Raw genomic sequence first — 24,565 nt, 5'->3', positions numbered from 1 at the left:
ACACCTGGTGTCACCTCCCCCGCACCCCCAGTCCACACCCACACCAGAGCAAGCCTGTCCCCGTACTTTGTCTCTGGCCCCACTGCCACCAGACAGCCAGTCCCTCAAGGTCTCCTTGTTACCGCCACGCCCCCAGCAACCGGAAGGAGCACTTAAAACGCCAGGGCATCCTTGTGTTTAAAACCCAGCAGCCTCAAACTCAGAACCAAAGCAAGCGAGGTGGGTGCGGGGCTGGGGGAGGCGGGGTGGGAGTGAGAGTGTCCTTGGTGCAGTTCCACTTTGGGGAGATCTGGAGATGATGATGGTGATGGTTGCACAACAATGTGTGAATGTACTTAATGCCACTGATCTTTGCACTTAAAAATGGTTAAAATGGTGAATGTTACGTATATTTTACAAAACAAACTCCAGTGGCTGCCCCCACACCTCAAATAAAATCCAAACTCCCAGGCCAACTGCAAGGCCCAGCTCCCCACGCTGTGGTTCCACTTCAGCCCCCAGGTCAACTCCCCCTCCAGCCCTAGCAGCCATCTGTGTTCCATCAACACACAGCCTGTGCACTGGGCCTTTGTGGGGCAGTTCCCTTTGCTTCCAGCCCAGCATTCGCTCCCACTTTCCCTGGTGTCACTCTTGCTGACCACCATCTCAACTAGCCCCTCTGTGATTCTCCACCCAGAGAGGCAGCATGGTAGCAGGGTTAACAGAGGCCTGGCAGCTGGGCAGGCCAGGCCACATCCCCACCCCAGTGCTCACCAGCTCTGGGACTTGGTGCCCCTGTTTCCCCAGCTGAGAAATGAGGATGACAAACAGGAACCCCCTTTGGATTGTGGACAGAAGGAAGGAGTACTAGTACATGCTAGAGCACTAGGAGGCCTGGCACTGGTGGGCACTGTAAAGTCTCCTCCCTATTGGGCTCCTGCAGGTGGCCCCCACCCCAGGCCATCCCTCAGGCCTGCATCACATGGTTGTTCTTCCCAGCCTATTCACCGTCAAACACAGCTGGGACCTGCAACCGGCTTCCCTGGTGGCACAGTGGTTAAGAATCTGCCTGCCAATGCAGGGGACATGGGTTCGACCCCTAGTCCGGGAAGATCCCATATGCCGCGGAGCAACTAAGCCCGTGCGTCACAACTATTGAGCCTGCGCTCTAGAGCCGGAAAGCCACAACTACTGAGTCCGTGCACCTAGAGCCCGTGCTCCGCAACAAGAGAAGCCACCGCAGTGAGAAGCCCGTGCACTGCAAAGAAGAGTAATCCCCGCTCGCCGCAACTAGAGAAAAGCCTGCGTGCAGCAACAAAGACCCAGTGCAGCCAAAAATAAATAAATAAAATAAATTAATTAAAATGCAGAGATTAAAAAAAAAAAGCTGTCCTACCCAGGGAGCCCAAGAGCCTGTGCTCCCAATGTGGGGGGACTGTTGCCAAGGCTGAGAGGACACCAGAGGCTGCAGGATGACACTAATGGACAAACACAGTGGCAAGGTGCAGGACACACACCGAGGACCCCCGAGCTGCCCACCAGCACCAGGCTGGGTCACCCACAGCTGTGTAAACACCAGGGCACAAGCGGATCATTTTACCCACTCAGGAGTTGGGTCAGGAGGTAGAGCTGTTCAGAAAAGAAGCCAAAAGAAATGGAGCCTCAATTATCCTGAGGGCTCAAGGCAGTGGGAACTCTGGTTGGGCAGGTTGACCGGGGTCAGCCCAGGGGCCCCAAGGCCAGTGCAGATTCCTCTTGAAGGTCGGAGAGGAGTGCCCGGTGCCGTGTCCAGGTCCAGCGCTGTGGCCTTGGGCCTCCACTCGGCCCACCCAACTAGGGTACAGAGACCTACCCACAGGACACCCGCACACACCAGCCTCCCAAAACCTTTTCAGGGCCCACCCGAGGCCCCTCCTGTCTTCGGCTCCTCCCAGCCTGTTCCCTAACTTGTCTCCATGACCATTGATCCATTCTTTCCTGTTAAACATTCCAAGGTGCACCTACCCTTTAGCTCAGCCCCACAGGCAAACTGAAGCCGCACAATCACTCCCCAAGCCCCTTCCTGCCGGCTTTCCAGCCTGTAGTCCATGGCTTCCCCCTCCTGCCCTCCATTCATTTTCAGCTAGCTCATCTGCCTGTGGGTCTGCAGGCCTCAAACACATCTGTCTAACAGAGAGGGGACCTGCTGCCCCCACTGAGCCCCATAAACCCCACGGGCAGGGTGGAGCTGGAATCCGGCCACTCCCAACCCTGAGCCACAAACACCACCCCCAACCACCACCGCCAACAGCCACCAGGGTGAGGGCAGAAACAGCAAAAGCCCCGCTTTGAAGCAAAAAACTCAGAGACCAGGCGAGTCCCTACGGGGCACATGTTTATCCAAGCCAGCCGCCTCCGGGCCGAGGCCCCCACCACTCTCTGGAGACCAGTTCCTCGATGGCCCAGCCGACAGTGTCCAGCTGGGGCTGGGCATCCCCTCCAGCGGCAGTCCTCAGTCACTGCCTGGCTTCTTCCGCCTGCCACACCAGCTCGCCCGAGATGTAGGTGGCCCGGACATGGAGAGAGTCGTCGAGCACCACAAAGTCTGGGTCAGAGGTGGGTGGTGAGAAGCAGGCAGGGGCAGGGCCGCCACCGTCCCCACCCCAAGGCCCGGGTGCGGGAAACCAAGGCCCAGCACACGACTTGTGCAGGACATCCCGGCCCATCACAGACTGAGGCCCCAGAAGCAAGACTCCGGGCAGCAGAGATTAGACAACAATGCTCCCGCAGACCCTTGCCTGGCCCGTCTCAGATGCCAGAAGGCCTGGCCTGCTGGATGGGAAAGGGGGGGCCGACCGAGGCCGCTGGCCAGGCAAAGCCACCTAGGCGAGGGGAAGAGCCCACCTCCTGCCCACCTGCCTCCCTGGCCCTGTCCCAGGCCTCCCAGGAACTCCCAGGCCGCCCCTCATTGGGCCCTGACCTGCATCGGCCCCGAAGTCCAGGGTCCCCTTGTGCTTCTCCAGGCCCAGCAGCTGTGCAGGGTGCAGGGACGCAGCCTCCAGGGCAGACTCCACACTGCAGCCTGCTCAGGGAGCACAAATGGGTGACTACCCCCAACCTCTGGCTGGCTCTGCCATTTGACTTCAGGGCAGGCAAGGCCGGGGGTGGGGGCGCAGCGGCAGAACACCGAGTCCTGGGTGGCCTCATGATGCCTGCGGTCCTGCTTCCTGGAGGGGTGCTCTCCTTGGAAGCCAAGGGGAGGGGCCTGCAGGCATTTGGGTCCAGAGCATTTTGTCAGTGAGGTCCCTGCAGGGCTGGGATGGGTAAGTGGCAGGAAGAGGATACCCAGTAGGGTTCCCCCCCAGCCCCAGAGCTCCAAATCCTAAGGTCACACCCCAGGACTCCACAGCAGGGTGACGAGGCCCTCCCCTCCCCCCAACCTGAGGACACTGCTGGGTACCCCAATTCTCTCCATCCCCTGCTTCACCCCCCAAGCCAGGCCACAGCTGTCCGTGCCTCCCAATTCGTCTCCCTGTGGCTCCAAACAGCACCTTGGACCACGGTGCCCCCTAACCCCCGCCCCCTGCGTGACATCCCAGCCCCAAGGCACTGCCAAGAGCCCCACAGGGCCTGGCCCACCACAGCCTCTGCCAGACACACCCTCCTCACCTCCCCAAGAACATGCCAACCCCCTTGAGAGACCCCCGAGCAGCCCAACCCTGGAGCCTGGAGTGCTGCCCCCACCCCGCCGCCCTCCACAGCTCTGCACCTGCCAATCCTGCAGTCCCACAGGCCCCAGGCCAAGGCCCTGCCCTCGGGTGCCGTGGTTTCAGTGCCTGTCACTGTGGGTTCCAGCCATCCGCTTGCTCGCAGCCCTCTCCCTCTGCCATGAGCTCTTGCAGGCGGGACCTTGGCCACATTCCTAGTGCCCATCCCCTGGGGACCCCACCAGACACAGACAGGCCCTGGTGGTCCCCACTCTTCCCTCCAGCCACTCCCAGATGTAGCCTCTGCCCCAGCGTGCGCGCACGCACACACACACACACGCGGCACACGCACCGCAGCCTCACTAACCTGTGGCCTGCAGGAAATGCCGGACGCAGGTATCCATTGGGGCTATGCTGCCACTCAGTGTGTTGGTGCCTTGAGAGCAGAGAGGGCAGGTTCTGGGGAGGCCAAGGGCACCAGGCACATTGGGCCACCCGAAGGCCCAGTGGGTCGGCAGGGGACACCCAGGTTCTTATATCCCACCAGAGGGGCTGAGAGGCTATCCTCACTCCGGCAGTCTTCGGGACAGGGGTCACTCACCTGCCACGTAGGCTGTCAGCCCATCCACCTCCACCTCCTGCTGCCCCAGCGTGTGACGGCCATTGCCCAAGCCCAGGGCAGGGACAGCATCAGTGACCAGCACCAGCCCTGCAAGGGGAAGGGGCCTCAGGAGCTGCCCAGCCTCGTCTTCCTACCGGCTCCCGCCCTGTATGGCCGCTCACCCTCGGGGTGGGCCCGGTGGGCGATGCGCAGGGCGGCAGGGTTGGTGTGTATGCCGTCAGCAATCATCCCGTAGAAGATGTGGCGGCCCAGGGGCAGCCGATCACTGGTCAGGAGCCCCACGATGCCTGGGTCACGGTGGTGGAACTGGGCAGGGGCAGGCGGGGGGCGCTGAGCGACAGCAGGACCCCTGCACCCTCCCGCCAGGAGCTGGGGTGGCACTCACAGGCAGCATGGCGTTGAAGAGGTGGGTGATGAAGGTGGCCCCGCTCTGCACGGCTTCCTCCGCAGTGCCCAGGTCAGCTACTGAGTGCCCTGCGGGGACCCAGACTCAGACTCTGCACCCAGCCCAGGACCCCGGGTGGGCCGGCCCCCAAGGTGATGACACACCCCCTTACCTAGGGACACGCAGATGCCGAGGGCCGTCAATGCCCGGATCACCTCGTGGCTGCGGCCCAACTCAGGGGCCAGTGTCACGATGCGGACATTGTCCAGGCCCCCATAGATGGCCAGCAAGTCTTGGAAAGCGTTGGCCTCAAAGGAACGCAGGTGGGCCTCGGGGTGTGCGCCCCGCTTCTCGCGGCTGATGAATGGGCCCTCCAGGTGCACCCCTGGGGGGAGGGGAGGGTATGGTTCCAGCAGGCCCCCTGCCCTGCAGCCCCCACCCTGGCCCCTCTTGCCTGCCCGCCCTCCCTCCCCAGCTGGGCATCTGGAAGGCAAGGGGCTGCCAGCAGGTCCCCAAGGAGCCTCCCAAGGTAGGGGTGGGGAGAGGGGTCAGCCACTCACCGAGGACCCCTGCCCCATGGGGACCACCACTCTTCACGGGGATCTGAGGAAGGACCTGGGGGGAACCAGCTGTTAAAGCCCTGCCCCCCACGGCCCAGCACCCAGAGGTCACAGCCCAGTCAAGGTCAGAGGTCAGAGTTCAGAGCCCAGCCCCTGCTGGCCTTCCCTCAGGTGTTAGAAGATGGTCGAAGACCCCAACCACGGGAAAGCACAGCACATCAAGAAATGACAGGTGCCCAGGGATGCAAGCCTGCCCTGCCTGAGAGGACCTAGAGGCGGGGAGACAGCTCCCAAGCAGGGGGCAGGCACGTGGCACCAAGGCCCTCAAGGTGGCCCCGTCAGACAGCAGCTAGGATGCAGCGGGCTGCGCACCAAAGGGTCTGGACCCAGACAGGATGACCAGCCTGGCCTCACTGAGCTGCAGGCCCAGGAAGCAGGGCTGGTGGAGGAGGAGGGCACGCAGTCCAGGCAGAGCAAGGGGCAGAAGCAGGGCTTGGTGGCCGGAAAGCTCAGGCACCGACAGCGCAGCCACACTGTGCCCGGATCTGGACACCAGGGGCAAAGGCACTTGTGTGACTCTCTGGGGAGGATGGGGGGCTGGAAGGGCAGGAGATGGGCCTCAAAGGGCTAACAGAGAGCTAACTCTTATCTTTCCTGGTGGAAAGCAACATTTACGCTGCCCTAAACCAAAAAGTTAAGCAGGAGTACTAGCACATTTTCTAGAGATATGGGGGCAAATTCCAAGGGTCAGCTGAGTTCAAAGTGATTACCTCTAGGTAGGAACTGGTGGGAACAAAGGGCTGCTGTTTTTCCTAACAAGCCGTGTGATACATGTAAGTTCACTAAAGGGTTAGAAAATTAAAATTAAAAAAAGAAATAATGGCTGAGTTTTTCTAGAATAGAGTTTTAAAAGGGAATGCTAGAAAGCACTGAGTAGACAGAACAGACAGTCTGGAGATGAAGGGAATGAGGCACGTTCAAGGCAGGAAAGCAGTGGAAAAGGTGAAAGTGTAGAGGGCGTGTGGGGCCTGAGGAAAGGGCCTGGCTGCCACCCTGAGGAGGTGCCTGATGTTGACTCAGCAGACAATGGACCTGAAGCAGAGAACAACGCACTCAGACCCTCCTCCTGGAAGGGTAGGAAAGGGCAAGACTGGAGGAAGAGACCCCCGAAAAAGAGCAGCTGGTCTCAGTGGACCTGAAGAACTTCTGACAAAGTAGCGATCCGTTTCCGCCCACTGTGAAATGGCCCTGGAGGGAGGTGGGGCAGAACGAAGGGGGGGGCGTGTGTGGGGACATCCAAGTGAACAGTTCTCTAGTTTCTAACGCGATACTGGTATCAAAGTTTTCATATTCAAAGCCCTCCACGATTTCCACCATACATCAGTTTACTCTATGCCTCCCAAGGCTTTCATCCTGTAAGCATTTATGAAGGGTGACGGGTGCCAGGAAGAAAACATAAGACAGAAGCCCTACTGGCCCAAAACTCCTTCCCCTATGGAAGAAGCCCCACAGTTCATATCATGATGCTTGAAGGTGCTGCTTGAAATCAGGGGCAGCGGGTGACAGCACGGCATGGGCAGTGCGCAGCAGAGGAGCTACACAGGGTGGACGGAGAGAGGCAGAGGCCTTCCAAGCAGAGAGCTTGGGGGCAGAAGAGGGAGCTGCCTCGAATGGCTGAAATGCAGGTGGGGAAGGAATGCTCAGGAGGGTTGGTCCACCCTGCAGGAGGTTGGGGGAAACATGAGTGTTGTGCGGAGCCTGATACCTGGGAAAGGCCACTCTGGCAGGACCCAGGGCTGGGAGAGCAGTTGGGAGACTGGGTTAAGAGTCACTAAGCCTCACTGTTGGGGACCAGGAGAGGGGAGGAGAAAGAAGCGGGGGCAAGAGGGTAGGCATGTTCCTGGATCCTGGGCAGGGAAATTACAGCCTGATGACTGAGAGAGAAAACACAGAACCAGGGGCCAGTTTGCAGCAGGAAAACGAGATTGGCTTTTGACACCTGACTCTGTCGTGGGAGACTCAGGGAAATTTCCGGAAAGATGTCCATAGCTGACATTTACCAAGGGCATACTATGAACCAAGCATAGTGCTGAGCGCCCAACCCTAAGAGGTGGATTCCGTTATTATTCTTACTTAAGGTTTGAAAAAACTGAGGCTCAGAAACAAATAACGTTGTCCCGAGTCTCCCAGACGATACATGAAGTCAGGGGGCCGGGACCGAACCCGGGTCCACAGCCAACCTCCCCCGGCTCCCGGCTCTGAGTCTGTTTGCACACACCCAGGAAGGGACCCCACAGCAGGCAACACAATCCGGGATCCTGGGATGGATCCTGTTCTGGAGAAAAACTACAAAACTAGAACATAAAAGGTAGACTAAAAGGTAACCGTGTTAATTCCGCAAACTCAAGGGCTCCATGGTACTCGAATAAAGGAATACCCATGCTTTTAAAAAAGGGGTAGGGCTTCCCTGGTGGCACAGTGGTTGAGAATCTGCCTGCCAATGCAGGGGACACGGGTTCGAGCCCTGGTCTGGGAAGATCCCACATGCCGCGGAGCAACTAGGCCCGTGAGCCACAACTACTGAGCCTGCGCGTCTGGAGCCTGTGCTCCGCAACAAGAGAGTTCGCGACAGTGAGAAGGCCCGCGCACCGCGATGAAGAGTGGCCCCCGTTCGCCACAACTAGAGAAAGCCCTCGCACAGAAACGAAGACCCAACACACCCAAAAATAAATAAATAAATAAATAAATTTATAAAAATAAAAAAAAAAGGGGTAAATACTAAGGAGCAAACACGTATGTTGTGTGCCAGCTACAATTCATAAATTCAGAGAAACAGAACAATATACAGAGAAAACAAGATCGAATAACATAACGTGGCAAAGAGCAAAACCGGAGAAGCTGCGTACAAAGTAAAACTTAAAGGAAAAATGGACCGTGGACAACTGAATCCCAAGACTTGCAGATAAGAAAGAATTGGAACAGTGTGGTGGTGCATGCGGGAGCAGCAGAGGAAGCCTGGGGCAGGCGACGGAGCTTCTTTCTGTAGAGCTGTTCACTGGCACCGCATACCACAGATCGGTGGTGGGGCATGATCAACTAAGGACGTGGCAATCACAGAGTCCCAGCAGCCTTAGTCAAGGAGGTGCCTGGAGGCGGCCAGATTGCAGGGTGGGGAGGGCGTATGGCAGGTGGCTGAGGCAGCGAATGCGGAAGCCCATGGGGACAGTCAGACCCGCAGTGGCACACCAGGCGGAGGAACACCTGGATGAGAAAGCCCAGGGGAGGGGACCCCCAGGCCCGGGTGGAGGGAGGCCAGCAGGTGAGGCCAGACTCAAGGGCCAAGGGGTGTTCGTGAGGGAAAGAGATCAGATTTGAAAATTAAGAGGCTGGGTGCTCCTGGGGCCTCCTTCGCTTGAGGCTGGGAGCCTGACCTCACCTTGCGATAAACCTCCGGTGGCGAGGTGACCAATGTGGGACAGAAGGAGGTGACTCCGTGTGGCAGGATCCTCCGGGCCACCAGGGCGACTCCCGAACCCACGTCCTCCGTGGCCTGAGAAAAGTCAACGCCAAACCCACCTGCGGTACAAACAAGAAGGGATCACACGATGCTCAGAGCTCCTCCTCTGGGTCCCCGCCCCGCGGGCTCCAGACCACACCGTTGATCTGCACGTCGATGAAGCCAGGCGCTAGGATGCAGCCCCCGCAGTCCCTCTGCTCGTCAGCCACGCGCCGCTCCTCAAAGAACAGCTTCTCCGGGTCCAGAATGCTGCCCCCTCGCACCCACAGATCCTCCCTGCGCACAGAGCGGGGCGGAGGTTCGCATCACCGTCCCCGGAGTCCACCAGGCAGCCCCGGCCCCGGCCCCGGCCCGCGCCCACCTGAGCAGCGCCCGGCCCCGCAGGATGCGGCAGTTGGTGAACTGGATCACCGGGGCCCGCGCCGCGCCCTGCCCGCCCCGCATCCTGAGCCCAACCGAGCGGGAGGCGCCGGATTCCGCGCCGAGTTCCGGCCTAGAGCTTGGCCGGGCGCACGTGACTCTCAGCTGACTGAGGCGCGCCCACGTGACCCGGGCGCCCACGTGACCAGCGCAGTCCACAGTGACGCGGCGTCTTCCCGGGTGGCCCAGCCCTCGGCCCCTCCTTCCCAGCCCCGCCACCCGCGAGCCCCCGGCCCCAACAAGCGACCCACACCCAGGAATCCAGTCACATCCGAGAACTTTATTGGACACGGTTCGGCGCCAGGGCCCAGTGGGCCCAACACACTGCGCCACGGCCCTGGCAGCCAGGGCTGCAGGAGGTGGTTCCATCCAACGCGTCTCAGGGCAAACGGTAACCGCACAACGCAACAGTCTACCTAAGATTACTATAGAGTTGGGAGACGGAGGGCTGCTCCACAGACGTATGAACAGGTCAAATCTTTATAAATAAACATCCAGTGAAGAGAAAATGACAACTCTAATTCATCCTTATACACAGAGCACTCTAGGGCAGATGGGTGGGGGCGGCCAGAGGCCTGCATCCTCACTGGTCAGGGGCCTGGACCGGGAGTGGTGGGCCCAGATGTCCACGGCACGGGGCGGGCAGGGGCAAGGCTGGGGGCAACAGACGATGGGCACTAGGACACTGCGCATTTACAAGACCAACTACTGGCAGGCAGATGCCCCGTGCGTGTGTGTCAGGCTGTTCGTTCTGGAATGAGGAGGGGGTGGTCTTTACATCATATTCTGTGGCTGGTGGGCCCGGAGGGGCTACTTTGTGGAGAGGATGAGGGCGACGATGAGACCGTAGAGGCCGAGCACCTCGGCGAAGATGAGGATCAGGATCATGCCCACGAATAGCCGGGGCTGCTGGGCAGTGCCCCGCACGCCGGCGTCCCCCACGATGCCGATGGCAAAACCAGCTGCCAGCCCACTCAGGCCCACGCTCAGGCCAGCGCCCAGTTGAAGGAAACTCCTGGGGGAGAGAGTACACAGGATGGATGTTAGCCAACAGCCAGGGAAGGCAGCAGGCACGGGTCACCAGCCATCTACCCAAGACCCCTCCCAGCTCCGCACAGTGGCTTTACCCCAGGCAGGGTGTAGGGAGAGCAACCCAGGCCTCACCTGTAGAGACTGATGCCATCATTCAAGGAGTTGGCAATGAGGACTGCCACCACCAGGCCATAGATTGCGATGATACCGGCCATGACCACTGGGATGATGGACTTCATGATCAGCTCCGGCCGCATGACAGACATGGCTGCGATGCCGGTGCCACTCTTGGCTGTGCCATAGGCGGCACCCAGAGCTGAGGGGGAGAAGATGAGGTGAGCCCAGAGCACCTGTGGCCAGGACCCTGGGGGCAGCTTTTGGCATACTTGAAGGCCAACGCAAGTTATCACCCGCAAGGGGCAAGACGAAAGTGGCACTCGGCCAGGAGCAGGTGGCCTTCAGAGGAACGGCCACAGCTGGGCACTCAAGGAACCCACTGTATGGGTTCCTCCACCAGATGCCCTCATGGCTGTCTGGCCCGTATGGGCTCCTGCTCTCCTGTGAAATCCCAACCCAGGCTCACCAGCACTCCCCATGCCTGCTGCATAGATCCCATGCTCCCATGGAGCCTCAGACCTAAAAGGTGGAGCTGTGACAGGTTGCCCTGTCACGTGGGGAAACAGGCAGCTGGGCACAGAAGCCTTGCAGATTCTGGGCACCTTTTGTCCCACCAGGCACTTTCCCAGGTCAAGAAAGGCCTAGAAAAGCACAAGCTATGTCAACAGCCCAGATGTTGAGCCTGGGTCAGCCCACAAGCCCTGGGACTAAGTGCAGAGACAACACGCTGGAAGAGCCACTGCCGTGCAGGGTCAGGGGAAGCTGGCCTGGCAATTCTCGTCCTCTCAGGCCAGAGGTTCGCCCACTCCCCACCCTGCCCACCGCACTTCCCACAACTCCCAGCCCAGGGACACGCTGCAGCAAGAGCTAGTGTGTCTGTCAACAGGCTGAATGCTCTGCCAGAAAAGGCAGCTCTCGGCACCCTCAGCCACAGAGCAGGCCAGGACCCTTGAGTTCGGGGAGAATCCTCTCTGAACAACCAGAGAAAGGGCAAGTCAAAGAGAGGACGGTACAGGACAGACAGTGGGCTGTGAAGCCATCACCCAGGCCGACCCCAAGGCCCCTGCAGACCTGTGAGAAGCCTAGCTTGTGCTGAGGCCTCCAGTAATTGGGGGGGCGGGGGCTCTAGGCACTGCAGGACTCCTGTCTCCCCTGCCACTGTCCCTCCTCCCTCTTCCCAGGGTGGGCTGCCTTCCTGAAAGCCCCCCTTCTCCTGGCCTGTCTTCCAAGCCTAGAAAAAACGTTTGCAAGCGCAACAGAGAACCACAGGGGCCCAGGCAACTCTTCTGACTCCAGTCGCCGCCCTCGAGGCTCCCAATGTGCGGCTTGAGCAGATGCTGACATGGGTTAGAGGTGGAAGGGGCCAGGACAATCCCAGACATTCCTGTGCATCTTTGACTCACCTATTTGGGCTGCCAAAAGATGACTAATCTGTGCTCATTGTAGAGCAGGGATGAGGTCAGAGGGGCTCTGCCTTCCCAGGGCTCTGAGCCTGGTGAAGAGACAGACGCAGCCCCTCCAAGCATGGCAACACATTCCAGGAAGAGTGGGGAGGTCTGGGGAAAGGTTTCACAAGGGAGGTGACAACTGAGTGGAGGACTGATAGTGAGTAGGTGGTCACAGAAAGGCGAGGCAAGAGGAAGAAGATTCCAGACCACACAGAGCAGAGACACCAGATAGGGAGCAGAGGGAGGGAGGGAGGCAGCGGTGGGGGCAGCAGGACCTGCACTGCCTCCCCTCCACACCCCCAACATCCAGCCTTCAGGTGCCAATCTTCACCAAGCCGCTCCTGGAGCAACAGTGCATTTTTTGGCCTCCTACTACGGGCCCAGCACCACACCAGGCCAGCACCAGGGCTCATTACTCAAGGACGAAGGCACAGACTGATAGGTGGCACTGAGTGAGACCCCATTACAGGGAAGCCAGCACCCCAGGCAGTGGGCCCTGCTGCAAGGCTGGAGCGGGCGAGAGTCAGCAAGTGAGCTGGGCCCTTCTCTGTAGAGTGCAGCATGGAGATCATGTGGCTGTGCTTCCCCTGGGGGTGGGGAAGCCACAAGAGGAACAAAGGGAACAAGGATGACCATCAAGAGAGAAGAGCAGCCTGGCCCAGGCAGCTGGGCTGCGAAGACCCTGGATGCCAGCTCGAGTCCAAGCCTGAAGGTGCTCCAGATGGAGCAGGGAACAGAAAGAGGAATCAGCACACGGTTCCGTGAACATAGCGCCAAACACCAGAGGCTCACTGGTAGGGAGGAAGTCACAGAAGATATGGAAAAGGAGCAACTGACGGCTCCGTGGAAGACATGATGAAGAAAGAATATACAAGACTTGGATCGTAAGTTAAGAAAAAAAGGGAAGCTGGAATGGGTGATGGGGATTGGGAGAGGGAGTGGACCTCATTCAGTCGTAAGAAGACCAGTCAGCCAAGTGCTAGGCAGGCCAGGGGCAATCTGGGCCAGGAGCAGCGGACAGAGCTTGCACTCACCCTGGCAGCAACACCTGAGGCCTGAGAACTGTTCAGGAAGGCACAAGGAAGTAGACGAAGACAGGCCCTGGAGAAAGATTCTAGAGAAAGAAATTAAGTCAGAGTCTGACCCAACTGACCAAGTAAGAAGCTGGCTACTGTAGGGCCACAGCAAGCCCCATGTAGGGAGGGGAGCAGGAGTGGAGCTGCATACGAGCCAACCAGAACGGGTGGCCCCAATTCCCAGGAGCCCGGGGCAAGCAAAATACCTCTGGACCAGTGATACCCTGTTCTCAGTAACTTCCAAAGACCTGCTGGTCATGCTCCATTCAAAAGTACCAAGTAAGTTCTAGAAGGACAGGAAGAGAGGCACTTGGTGACCGGAAGGAGGCCAGGAGCTGGATACGGAAAAAGGGTTCAGGGGCAAACTCAGCGAGAATTCAAGTTCCACATGGGCAGGGTTCTTGTTTTGTTCACCGATGTCCCCCAGTGCCTGGCACATAGTAGGAGCTCAATGGAGAATTGCTGAATGGTCAATGACAGACAATCAACAACCCACAAGTGGCTAGGCACTGGCCCTGAAGGCATTCCAGAGGCAAAGAGCAGAAAAGGCTGGGGGAAAAGGGGGTACATCAGCCTGCTGGGAGGCACGGGAGAGCAGGCAGCTCTGGAAGATGTGGAAATAGTAGGCGTCGCTTAGGACAGAAGGGGAAGTACAGGCCACTTCTCCCACCACAAATGATCCCTTACTCACACATGATGGGAAGGGCAGGGACCACTCAGCAGCTTGTGACCGGCAGTCAGGCCTGCATGGGCAGAGGGAGGCCCCAAGCCCCCACCCCACTAGTGTTTACAGTCAGCAGAGAGTGTTTAGAGTTCAATCCCTCCACATACCTGCATAGGGAGCCTCTCCAGTCCACCACACAGGGTGGGGCAGGGCGAGTCATCAAAGCCCAAAACCAGACCTACCTCAGAAGGCCTGGACCAGACCAGGCCAGACCAGTCCACAGGGGCTGCAGCTGGGTCAGGACTCACCTCCCTGGGTCCCACATTCCTGGCCGGGCCCAAGTGCTCTTCTCCCAGAAGGGCCAATTTTCATTGAATTTTACACCCCAGTACTGATAAGACCCAACTTCAAAACCAAGGTGCCATCAAAACCCCTGCAAGGCCCCTTCTCCATTCCTAGGGCAGCCCCTCCCAAATCCAGGCCTCAGGGAAGGAGAAAAAGGTCATTCGTTCATTCAGGCCTGAACTGAAGACTTCCTTCTATGGAAAAAACCCCAATCCCCTTAACACTGAGGCTGCATGCTACCTCGCTCACCCAGAAAAGCGTCCGCAAACGCAGTGCTGAGGCTGGCCTGTCTCCCAGACATCCATACTGCACCCTCGGCCTGTCTGACCCACCCCCACCCCCCAACTCCACTCCCACCTCTGGGTCCCTGCCGGCTCTCAAGACCAACCTCTCAACCCAGCTTTTCTAACCAACCCACCCCGCCTACAGGGGTATTGGGAAACACCGACAAGCCCTAACCGGAAGCACCTGACTAGGTGCAGACCCACCTGACCCCCGCCGACAGGCCAGGCCTCCACAAGGGCGAGGGCTGTGGACCACAGCGGGGAGCGCCAGGGCCGGATTCCCCACCTCCGCCGCCCACGGACAGGGTCGGCCCCGTGTCGGGGGATCTTTCCGAGGTGTGATGTCACACCTGGCCGCAGGATGGGGGGGGCGGGTGCGGAGCAGACGGAAGACCGCGAGCCCCCACCCCAGCCTCGCTCCCGCCTCTCCAGGGGCTAAGATGGCAGCGGCGCCGCCGCCCCACCCCCGCACTGACACGACCGGCTGGCCGCGGGCCAGCCCGGGACCCCCGGGAGACCCTGGGACCCACACCGGGGCCTAGCCCGCATGTCCTGCCCTCCAGACACCCGACAGCCCCCTGCGGCCCTCAGGGTCCTGGCCCAGGCCTGCAGTCACGTGAGACCCGGGACCCCCAACAGCTCGAAATTACGTCAGAGTGACGTCACACGCCGAACCCCGGCGAGCAGCAGGCACGAGCCCCGCGCGCCCCCCGCCTCCCGGGTCCCTCCTGCCACGGCGCTCACCGCTGAAGACCATGGCGGCCGAGGCGCCCATGACCGCGAAAAAGGAAGCGTACTCGGGGCCGCTCTTGGCCTCGGACATGTCTGCGGGTGAGGCGGGGGCAAGGCCGGGCCAGGCGCGGCGAGCACCGAGCTGTACGAAGCGAGCAATCAGACGGCTGGGAAAGCGATCCGGGCCGTCAGCCGCTGCGCTCTAAATACCAGCACCGCAGAACAAAATGGCGGCCGTGGCCGCGTCACATGACCCGGGCCCCGCCCCTGCGGGCCATACCACTTCGCGCCGGTAGGGGGCGTCACGGCCCCGGGACGCCCCCTAGCGGCCCGCTGACTGCCCACGCACTGTGCTGTCGCCTTGCCGGCCTGGACCCCTGCGCCCCGCCCCACCTCGGCCTCCTCAGGTGCGCTGTCGGGCGCCGCCGTCCTCTCGAACCCCGCGGCGTTGGGCCCTTCCGGTCCCCGGGCCGGGGCGGGGCGGTGGCGCGCCATATTAGCATATGGGGCGGGGCTCGAGGTGCCCCGCCTCTTCTGCGGCTGCGCGGCACTATCCGGTGTTCGCTTCCAAGCGTCGCTTTTCTTTGCGTTCTCGGTGTGCAGGCTGGCTGAGGTGTTCTCACGGCCCAGCCCGCAGGGACCCAGGACTACCGTCTACCCCGAACGTCCTCATACTTCCTGGGGTGATCTGAGAGTCCAAGCAGGCGGAGCCGAAATCCTGTGTCCCCGGTTGCCCCCCACCCCCACCCCGCTGAAACCGTCCCCAGACTCTTCCAGCCCCACCAGGCCCCGACCCAGCAATTGTTGATTTCTCCCCTGGCTTCCGAGGAAAAGGAGCCCCCTCCCCCGTATCTGTTCCCTCCTTTGCATCAGGGACCCAGACTACAGTTGGAGGGGTTGTCTCTGCCCCTCAAAATGTAAGCATGACTGGTTTGAAGCCCTGTCGGTGTTGCAACCTGTGAAGTCTTCCTCGGGTTTCTGCATCTTCTGGGGTCCCTGTCCTGCCTGTTCCCACACAAAGCCTGCAAATGCAGGGCCGCCCTTATCTCTGGAGCAGCAGTAAGTGGTTCCCTCTCAGCCCAGCAGGCAGCCTGGCCTGGGACTGGCCCCACCCTGATGATTCCATGTGGCCATCCTGGCACCCCAACTGTCTGCCTTATCTCTGCCCACCAGCTCTGGTTCCCTTTGCCTTTTTGTCCCGTCCATTTCAGGAGCCCTGGGTGGCTGCCATCTGGTCCTGGGTCTCCCTTGAGCCCCAAGCCCTTGTCCCAGCATTAAAGCACCCTCCCTGAACAGCCTGAGCGGCAGCTGTCATCAACCTTCTCCATGTGGGTGGTGGGGTCACCTCCCCTGGCCTGGCCCTCCCACTGGACTCTCAGACCCACCTTCCACGACAGGAACCTCCCGCACAGCCTCTTCTCAGTGAGGCTGAGTTTGCCCCCCTCTGAACTTGCAGCCCTCAGAGTGCCATGTCTGTCGTGTTTCAAAAGAGAGGAGGCCACCATTCTGCTAGAGCCCTCCCCACCACCCTCTGCCACCTGACCAACTTCTGGAAAGAGGAATCTTCACTCAGCATCTCCACCTCCTCCCCAGCTCCTTGCCCTTGCCAAGGTTGCTGGTGACCACCATTTCTCTAAGCTGAGGAACATTCGTCAAGCTGTCTGAATGGGCCTCTCTGCTGCCGCGGCCTGCTGCCCACTTCTCCACACCCCACTCTTTCCAGTTCACCTCCATCTGCCCTGACGCCCTCATTCCTTCCTGGAGTCACAAGGAGGAGCAAGGACGGACCCAAGCCCTGAAGCCTCAGCTTCACTGCAGGTCCCGGGTGTTCCCAGGGCTCCCCCTGCCCTGCCCTACCCTGGCTGATCACCTGCACCTTTCCAGACCTGAAGCTGTCCGAGCAAGCGAATGCCCAAGTGTCTGCCCCAGGCCCAATCCCCATAATTACAGGCACTCAGGGTCCAGGGCCCGGGGAGCCCAGACCAGGGAGCTGTCCCTGGCTGGGGGGCAGGGAGGCTGCATGCAGGGGCAGAATTCAGACTAAGGAAAGGAGATGCAGGACAGCCCCCCTCGGGAAACTGCACAGCCAAAAGCACAGTGGTGGCAAAGCGCACAAACCCCAGCACAGCTGAAGTCCTGAGACTGGGAGGTCAGGGAGACAGTTCCCTCCTCAGGCTCAGAGGGCAGGTCGGCTTTGCTCACCGTCCTCTAGTTTTCTGCCCAAGTTCTGGTGTGAGAAGTCACAGCGGGTCTCCAGTGGGGCTGCTGACACCTCAAACCCACATGTCTCAAACTGAGCTCACCTCCCACCGCATCACCACCAGCTTCCACTTGGTTGTTTCCATTTCCGGCAAGAGGCACAGCCATCAGCCACTGCCACACCAGCAGCCTTCGAGTCACAGCTCCCTCTTCATTACTCACCAGGCCCCGAGATTCTGTGGCTTCCCAGCTCTCAGCTCTGCCCCTGCCTCACTGCTGCTGCTGCTGCTGCTGCCCCTCAGGCAGGCCTTTACTTCTGGCCTGGATCTTCTCACAGCCTCCAACCTGGTCTGCCTGCCCAGTCTTCCTCGCCCTGTCACCATGGGAGCTTCCTAACTGGTACATCTGACCAGTCACTCTGGTCCTGGAATCCTTCAATGTCCCTCTAAGCATTTGGGGGCATTATCTAATCCTCATAATGATCCTTTGAGGAAGATATAACCATTACCCTCATTTTGTGGACGAAACAGGCCTAGAAAGGTTTAGTACCTTGCCCAGGGTTAGCCGGCTAGCGAGTAGTGGAACTGAAACTCAAACTCCACAGGCTGAGCCTAGCCCGTGCGGCTTACTACACCTCCTGCTTCCTGCATAGGAGCTCAGGGAGTGTCTGGTGACCAGTGACAGGGACAGGAGAGACCCAGGTCACCTTCCCCTTGGCCTCCCAGAATCAGGCAGGGCCCAGGGAGGGGGTGGGCCAGGGGATGTGGAAGGGAATGGCCAGGGACACACACCTCTGCCTTCTCCCTCACAGTTATGCAGCCCCTGGAGTGAAATCACAGTGTCACAAGCCCCTGGCCTGTCACTGTGCAGGTGGGAATTTCCAGGAATAAAGAAGGAGGGGCTTTGGGAGACTCAAGGCAGAGACCGCAATAGGGAGAGGTATAGAGAGATGCGGGGTGAGGTCCCGACTTCCCCGAGGGTTCTAATGGGGATGAACAGGCCCACTGTCTGGACTGAAAGATGGTGGGAGAGAGAAATCCAATGGCACTTTGCAGAGACCTCAGGGAAGGAGGAGATGGCTGGGGACATGGAGACCAGGAATAAAGTGACAAAGGGCCTCAAATGATTAGAAAGATGAACTAATCCTGAGGAAGCCATTTCAAAGAAGAAAGGAGAGAGTCCTGCAGCCTGACATGGCAGTCTTATCAAGAACATCAGGAAACTGCAGACAAGGTGTCCAGGCAGAGCGCCTTCTCCCAGCGGACAGTCCCATTCTTCCGAGTAGCCATGAAGACACACCATAGGGTGTGATGCTCAGAGAGGGCACCAGGCTCTCTTGACTTGACTAGATAAGAGCTAAGTGTGGTCCAGGCAAGGCTGGGAGGAGATGGAACAAAAAATATAGTTGCGCTATCAGAGGGGGGAGGGGCGGGATGCATAAAAATGACTTTTTGGTATAATTAAAATAATTGGAGCTTACAAAAAGATACAAGGTTTTTTTTAAATAAAAAATGTCTATGTACAAGCAGGACAGGGGCACAGCTGGGGGCAGCCAGTCCTGCAGGGGAAACTGTGTTTTCCTGAGTGGCTCCAGCTGGATGTCAGGCCCTGAGAGAGGCAAGAGGTGGAGGACTGGGGTGATCCCAGAGATGGAGCAGCCCCCCCACTTCTCACTGACCCCAACTCTGAGGGCTGATGAGAAAGGGCCTGATTGATTCTCTCTTTTTTTTGGCCAAGCAGAGCTGCTTGCGGGATCTTAGTTCCCTGATCAAGGATTAAACCCGGACCCCCTGCGGTGGAAGCACATAGGCTTTACCACTGGACTGTCAGGAAATTCCCAGCCTGACTGATTCTTAAAACTCTTTGAGAACCAGACTGGCAGCAGGCAGGGAGCCCAGGGGCCGGCCCCGACTGCCAGGGGGCAGTGTGTGACTCCTTCCCCGGGCCAGTGAGAGGAAGGAAGGGGGAATCCTATGGGTTTACAGTAAACCAGGGCCAGGCGCCGGGCCTGGCACAGGGAGCAAGTTCTCAGAAAGGGCGCTGGATGAATCCTCAGCCCTGGTGGGCACCATCGGCCCTGGTCTGGGCTCAGCACCCTGAAGGCCAGTATGACTCCCTCCACTCCAACAGTCAGCCTTCAACTCTAAGCCACTCGTCTGGCACTTATTGAGCATCTACCGTGTGCGGGCACTGAGCTAGGCTCTGAGGATACAAGATTGAGGAAGACAGCTCCTACCCTACCTGGGAGGGCTGGACTCACAGACAATGACGTCCCAGTGCCAAATCAGCTACAAAGGAGGGAGGAGCCTGGAAAGCTCAGATGGCCCCCAGCGGGTGATCTCTAAATGAGGGCTTAAAAGATGAAGAGAGAGACTTTCCTGGTGTTCCAGTGGCTGAGACCACGCTCCCAATGCAGGGGGCCCGGGTTCAATACCTGGTCAGGGAACTAGATTCTGCATGCCGCAACTAAAACTAAAGAGCCCACGTGCTGCAGCTAAGACCTAGCACAGACTAAATAAATAAATATTTTTTTTTTTTAAAGATAAAGAGGGTTTTAAAATATATTATTTATTTATTTGTTTGCTCCGGGTCTTAGTTGCGGCATGCGGGATCTTCTTTGCCGCATGTGGAATCTTTTAGTTGTGGCATGTGGAATCTTTTAGTTGTGGCATGTGGGATCTAGTTCCCTGACCAGGGATCGAACCCAGGACCCCTGCATTGGGAGCATGGAGTCTTAACTGCTGGACCACCAGGGAAGTCCCGAAAGATAAAGAGGGTTTGAGCAGGGGAGAGACAGGATCCTGTTTGTGCTTAAATTACAGACCATCCACACCACAGAAAGTTGGGCAGCTGCTGAGGAGATGGAAGCAGGTGGATGACCCCTGAGATGCAGTTAAGTGACAGGCAGCAGGGTGGGGAGAGCGCACAGGTGGGTTACCTGAAGTGCACACAGACCCTGCTGACAGCAGTGGGCCCCCGAGACCAGACTGGGAGGAAGACCTCCCCCTGTGGATATTCCTGTACTGTATTGATTTTCTATGAGGTGCATATTTTACCTTTTAAAAAACCAGGAGACAGGGAGAAATGCAGAGCAAGTGCTTAAATGAGTTTCCTTTTGGAGTGATGAAAATGTCATGGAACTAGATAGAAGTGGTGGTTGCACAGCACTGTGATGGCACTAAGGGCCACTGCATTGCTCACTTTGAATTTAACCATTTGAATGTTTAAAAGGACAATAAAACAAAGCATTTCCATGGCTGGCTACAGGTGGGAACACAAGCTGAGATACGATTACCATGGACCAGGCCCAAAAAGGGGCCCACGTGAGGTGGTGGTGAGAGGAGAGAGGTAGCCCAGCCTGGTCGAGCTCTGGGCAGACACCGTGGGCGCCACAGTTGACCCAGCCTGAGGGAGGCATGCCTCTGAAATGTTGGAGGATATAGGCCTGCATCCCTACCTCCCCTGTGGGGGCCTTCTCCATCCCCCCACCCAGGGAACGCATCTTGCCCAATTCTGGCCCGGGTCACAGTGTCTTTTTTTTTTTTTGGCTGTGTTGGGTCTTCGTTGCTGTGCACAGGCTTTCTCTAGTTGCGGAGAGCGGGGGCTACTCTTCATTGCGGTGGCTTCTCTCACTGCGAAGCACGGTCTCTAGGCGTGTGGGCTTCAGTAGTTGTGGCTCGCGGGCTTAGTTGTTCCGCGGCATGTGGGATCTTCCTGGACCAGGGCTCGAACCCGTGTCCCCTGCACTGGCAGGCGGGTTCTTAACCACTGCACCACCAGGGAAGTCCCAGGGTCACAGTGTCTTAATGTCAACCATAAGATGGGCCTAAGCCCACTTACAGTAAGAAGGGACTGCAAGGGGCTTCCCTGGTGGCACAGTGGTTAAGAATCTGCCTGCCAATGCAGGGGACACGGGTTCGAGCCCTGATCTGGGAGGATCCCACATGCTGCGGAGCAACTAGGCCCGTGAGCCACAACTACTGAGCCTGCGCATCTGGAGCCTGTGCTCTGCAACAAGAGAGGCCGCGATAGTGAGTGGCCCCCGCTCGCCGCAACTGGAGAAAGCCCTCACACAGAAATGAAGACCCAACACAGCCAAAAATAAAATATAATAAATAAATAAATTAAAAAAAAAAAAAAAAGAAGGGACTGCAGGGAACGTTGGGGCATCTCCAACCGCAAGCCCCAGGAACACACACTGCCACGTGAGACAGGTGCACAGCCATCCCCGTCCAGAACTGTCCGATGGCCACCAGCATGGGCAGGACCATGGGGGGGCTCCTGCTCTCACAGGCCAACAGGGGAGGGGTACTGGGGCAGGGGCACGCAGCCCACTGATGGATGGGAAATGGTCCAGAGGCCCAGGCTCTTGGTCCAGAAGAGGAACTGAAACAGCTGGTGTCACAGAGCTGGCAACACTGGGGCCAAGCCTCTCTTCCCCTACCAGCCCAGGATTTCTGGGACCTGGGCCAGGCCATCTGAGGGTGGCAGCAGGAAAGGGATGACGGGAAGACGCAGGTCTTGGAAGGCAACGCCGAAGGAAGGGGGAGCAGCAGGAGTGAGTGTCCAGCCGCCAGTGTGGGGAAGAGGAACAGAAGGCAAGAGCGGGACAGAGCCGCCATGGCTGCCAGCAGGATGGCAGGGCCGCTGGCGATCCGCCGGCCCTGGGAGGAACTGAAGGACGGGCACGTGCACGTGGCAGAGAAAATAGGTCTTACGTGTTTGTTGTATACGTACACCCAACTAAAATGCAAGGGATTAGAAAAAACATTCATAGTGACTTCTATAAACTTCCAGATAGAATATGCTTATTTTGAATGAGCATGACTTTTTTGACACTGAGTTTTACACGGACAGGGATCCTTGCAATTCTGGACGGAGAAGTTTGGGCGACATTTTCTGATGGCCATTCCTCATGTTTACAGAGCACGTCCACATGCCGGGCGCCGTGAACAACAGTAGACAAAATCCATCAGGGGAAGACTTGGTTGGCACCAGAGGCAGCAGAGGATCTATCTCTGGAATGAAGAAACTTCTCCCCGTTGATCATGATCAGCTAATGCAGTCCCTCAAATTCATGTCCAGTGGTTCCTTCAGGAATTCCCATCCCACTGAAACATTTTCACATCAAATACTTCACAGTGATGTTGATCCATTTGTTCTCATTCATTTTATTTAGAACTCAAAATTAACACTGACCAAACATATCACTAAATCACTTTTCCAAAGTTAGATTTTGCTTCAAAGTTACACATTCGCTCACTACACGTATTTCCACAGGGTCCTCAGAATTTTTTTTTACATTCATTTAAATGCTCCAAAGTGTCAGTCCAGTAATCCATTTTTCAGCCAATAACCATCCTAGACAAGAACAAGAAGGTAAAATTATTCACACAGCTCTTCTCTTCGATCTTTAGCTTGTAAACTTTTGACAAAACGTGTTCTTTGCCAGTCAACGCACTTCAGGGTGAAATAGAACAGGGGTTTGCTCCTGTATCTTTGTGTGAAGATAAAAACAGGGGCGGGGATAGCTTGGATTGAGCTAGCTTCACCACATTGTCAACCATATCACTGGACAAGATCAGACCTGCAGGCTCCCTGCAACCAGGGGCGCATCTAATGGGGAACCTAACTGAGCAGCCACACCTGGGCTTTAGCAGTCTAAGGCGGAAGCTTTTGTTAGTTGGCGTGTCCCATGTCACATCATGGGTCAGTGTCTGTGTGAGTGTGTCCACTGACTTTGCTTCCTTGGTCGCCAAGTGCAGTGTTGATAAATTCCACGCGGTCGGGTGAAATGAGTGGGTCTGCACACGTGGGAGGCATTTCAGCTCCAGACATGAGTCACATGACACTGCACCTAACTTCGAGCAGTCTGACACGTATATAACGAAGATCATAAATTCTTTTTTTGTTTTACAACAGGTTATTTTTAAACATGCAAACGCTTTTCTTTCTGCCTAACTTAACATCGTAGGGTGAAGCACCTGCGAGGTGTGCCTGGCACTCCTGCCTCATTTGGCGACTTCTCTGTGCAAACATGACAGTTGGGGGAGGACTGTTGAGATATAGGAATACATATTTGATGCAGTCGCTGTACGGCCTAATTATGGCAATTTTTTTTTGACCGGTGTTAGTCATGTGAACTTGATGACATTCAGGATTCAATTAAAATGTGGGGAAGTAAACAGTTATAAAAATTAAATCTGTTCCTGGAACAAAAACGACTATAGAAAAACTGAGGGAATCTAAACACAGACTGTAGTTTAAGTTTCCAGCATCGTACTAATGGTCATTTCTTAGGTTAGATAAACACGCACTGTTAACACTGAGGGAGGGTGGGGAGGGGTTGTGGGAGCTCTATACCATCCGTGAAACTCTTCTGTAAATCAAAAATTATTTCAAAATAAAGTGACAAAAACTGAATCTACTAAACATAAAATACGTAAGGAGACTATTACAAAGGCTCTGTGGCTTCAGGAAATAGATAAAAGAAATCTGAAGGTCTTGTGAAATCTTCAGAATTTTCTAAAACAAGTTGCCCTGAAAACCTGAAAAAAATAATAAGCATGGAACTTATAAAAATAGGAAAAATTGAAATACTTATTTTTTTAAATTTTATTTATTTATGGCTGCATTGGGTCTTCATTGTTGCTGTGTGCAGGCTTTCTCTAGTTGTGGCGAGCGGGGGCTACTCTTTGTGGCGGTGTGTGGGCTTCTCATTGTGGTGGCTTCTCTTGTTGTGGAGCACGGGCTCTAGGCACGTGGGCTTCGGTAGTTGTGGCACACAGGCTCAGTAGCTGTGGCTCGCGGGCTCTAGAGCGCAGGCTCAGTAGTTGTGGCGCACGGGCTTAGTTGCTCCGCGGCATGTGGGATCTTCCCGGACCAGGGCTCGAACCCGTGTCCCCTGCATTGGCAGGTGGATTCTTAACCACTGTGCCACCAGGGAAGTCCAAAATACTTATTTTAATTCAATAATTAAAACTGAAAAACTCAAAGTACAAATGACTTACTCTTGTATTACAAATTATTTTTGAAAAACTGATCTTCTAAAGCCTTAAATGCATACAGTCCACTTTGATAATGAACTGGTTTAATCTATGTTCAATTTTTTGTTTTTCTTTTTCTTTTTAAAATTTTTAAAAATTAATTAATTAATTTTTGGCTGTGTTGGGTCTTCGTTGCTGCGCATGGGCTTTCTGCAGTTGCGGTGAGCGGGGGCTACTCTTCGTTGCAGTGCGTGGGCTTCTCATTGTGGTGGCTTCTCTTGTTGCGGAGCACGGGCTCTAGGTGCGCAGGCTTCAATAGTTGTGGCTTGCAGCTCTATAGCACAGGCTCAGTAGTTGTGGCACACGGGCTTAGTTGCTCCACAGCATGTGGGATCTTCCCGGACCAGGGATCGAACCCGTGTCCCCTGCATTGGCAGGTGGATTCTGAACCACTGTGCCACCAGGGAAGTCCCTAATTTTTTGTTTTTAAAATAAATTTTCAAATGTTTCTAG

The 24,565-nt window shown here is 57.0% G+C and overlaps 2 protein-coding genes across 2 annotated transcripts; both read right to left on the bottom strand.

Annotated features, from left to right (window-relative positions):
• Positions 1 to 2,336: 2,336 nt before the first annotated feature.
• On the bottom strand, positions 2,337 to 9,262 carry AMDHD2 (amidohydrolase domain containing 2). The gene is made up of 11 exons (XM_068524593.1): positions 9,111 to 9,262; positions 8,889 to 9,025; positions 8,669 to 8,808; positions 5,233 to 5,287; positions 4,845 to 5,057; positions 4,673 to 4,761; positions 4,449 to 4,593; positions 4,267 to 4,374; positions 4,033 to 4,101; positions 2,939 to 3,040; positions 2,337 to 2,563 (listed from the first exon to the last, which is right to left on the bottom strand). Exons 1-11 carry the CDS (start codon positions 9,191 to 9,193, stop codon positions 2,475 to 2,477), a joined length of 1,230 nt encoding a protein of 409 aa, XP_068380694.1. The 5' UTR covers positions 9,194 to 9,262; the 3' UTR covers positions 2,337 to 2,474.
• Positions 9,263 to 9,429: 167 nt separating this feature from the next.
• Positions 9,430 to 15,100, bottom strand: ATP6V0C (ATPase H+ transporting V0 subunit c). The gene is made up of 3 exons (XM_068524012.1): positions 14,880 to 15,100; positions 10,334 to 10,517; positions 9,430 to 10,184 (listed from the first exon to the last, which is right to left on the bottom strand). The coding sequence occupies exons 1-3, from the start codon at positions 14,956 to 14,958 to the stop codon at positions 9,980 to 9,982; spliced, it is 468 nt and encodes a 155-aa protein (XP_068380113.1). The 5' UTR covers positions 14,959 to 15,100; the 3' UTR covers positions 9,430 to 9,979.
• Between the last annotated feature and the right edge of the window lie 9,465 nt (positions 15,101 to 24,565).

The sequence above is a fragment of the Eschrichtius robustus genome, chromosome 16 (genome assembly GCF_028021215.1).
Source record: "Eschrichtius robustus isolate mEscRob2 chromosome 16, mEscRob2.pri, whole genome shotgun sequence".
Classification (NCBI taxonomy): domain Eukaryota; kingdom Metazoa; phylum Chordata; class Mammalia; order Artiodactyla; family Eschrichtiidae; genus Eschrichtius; species Eschrichtius robustus.
The sequence above is the reverse complement of the archived record's forward strand: the minus strand, read 5'-3'. Positions and strand labels throughout refer to the sequence as shown.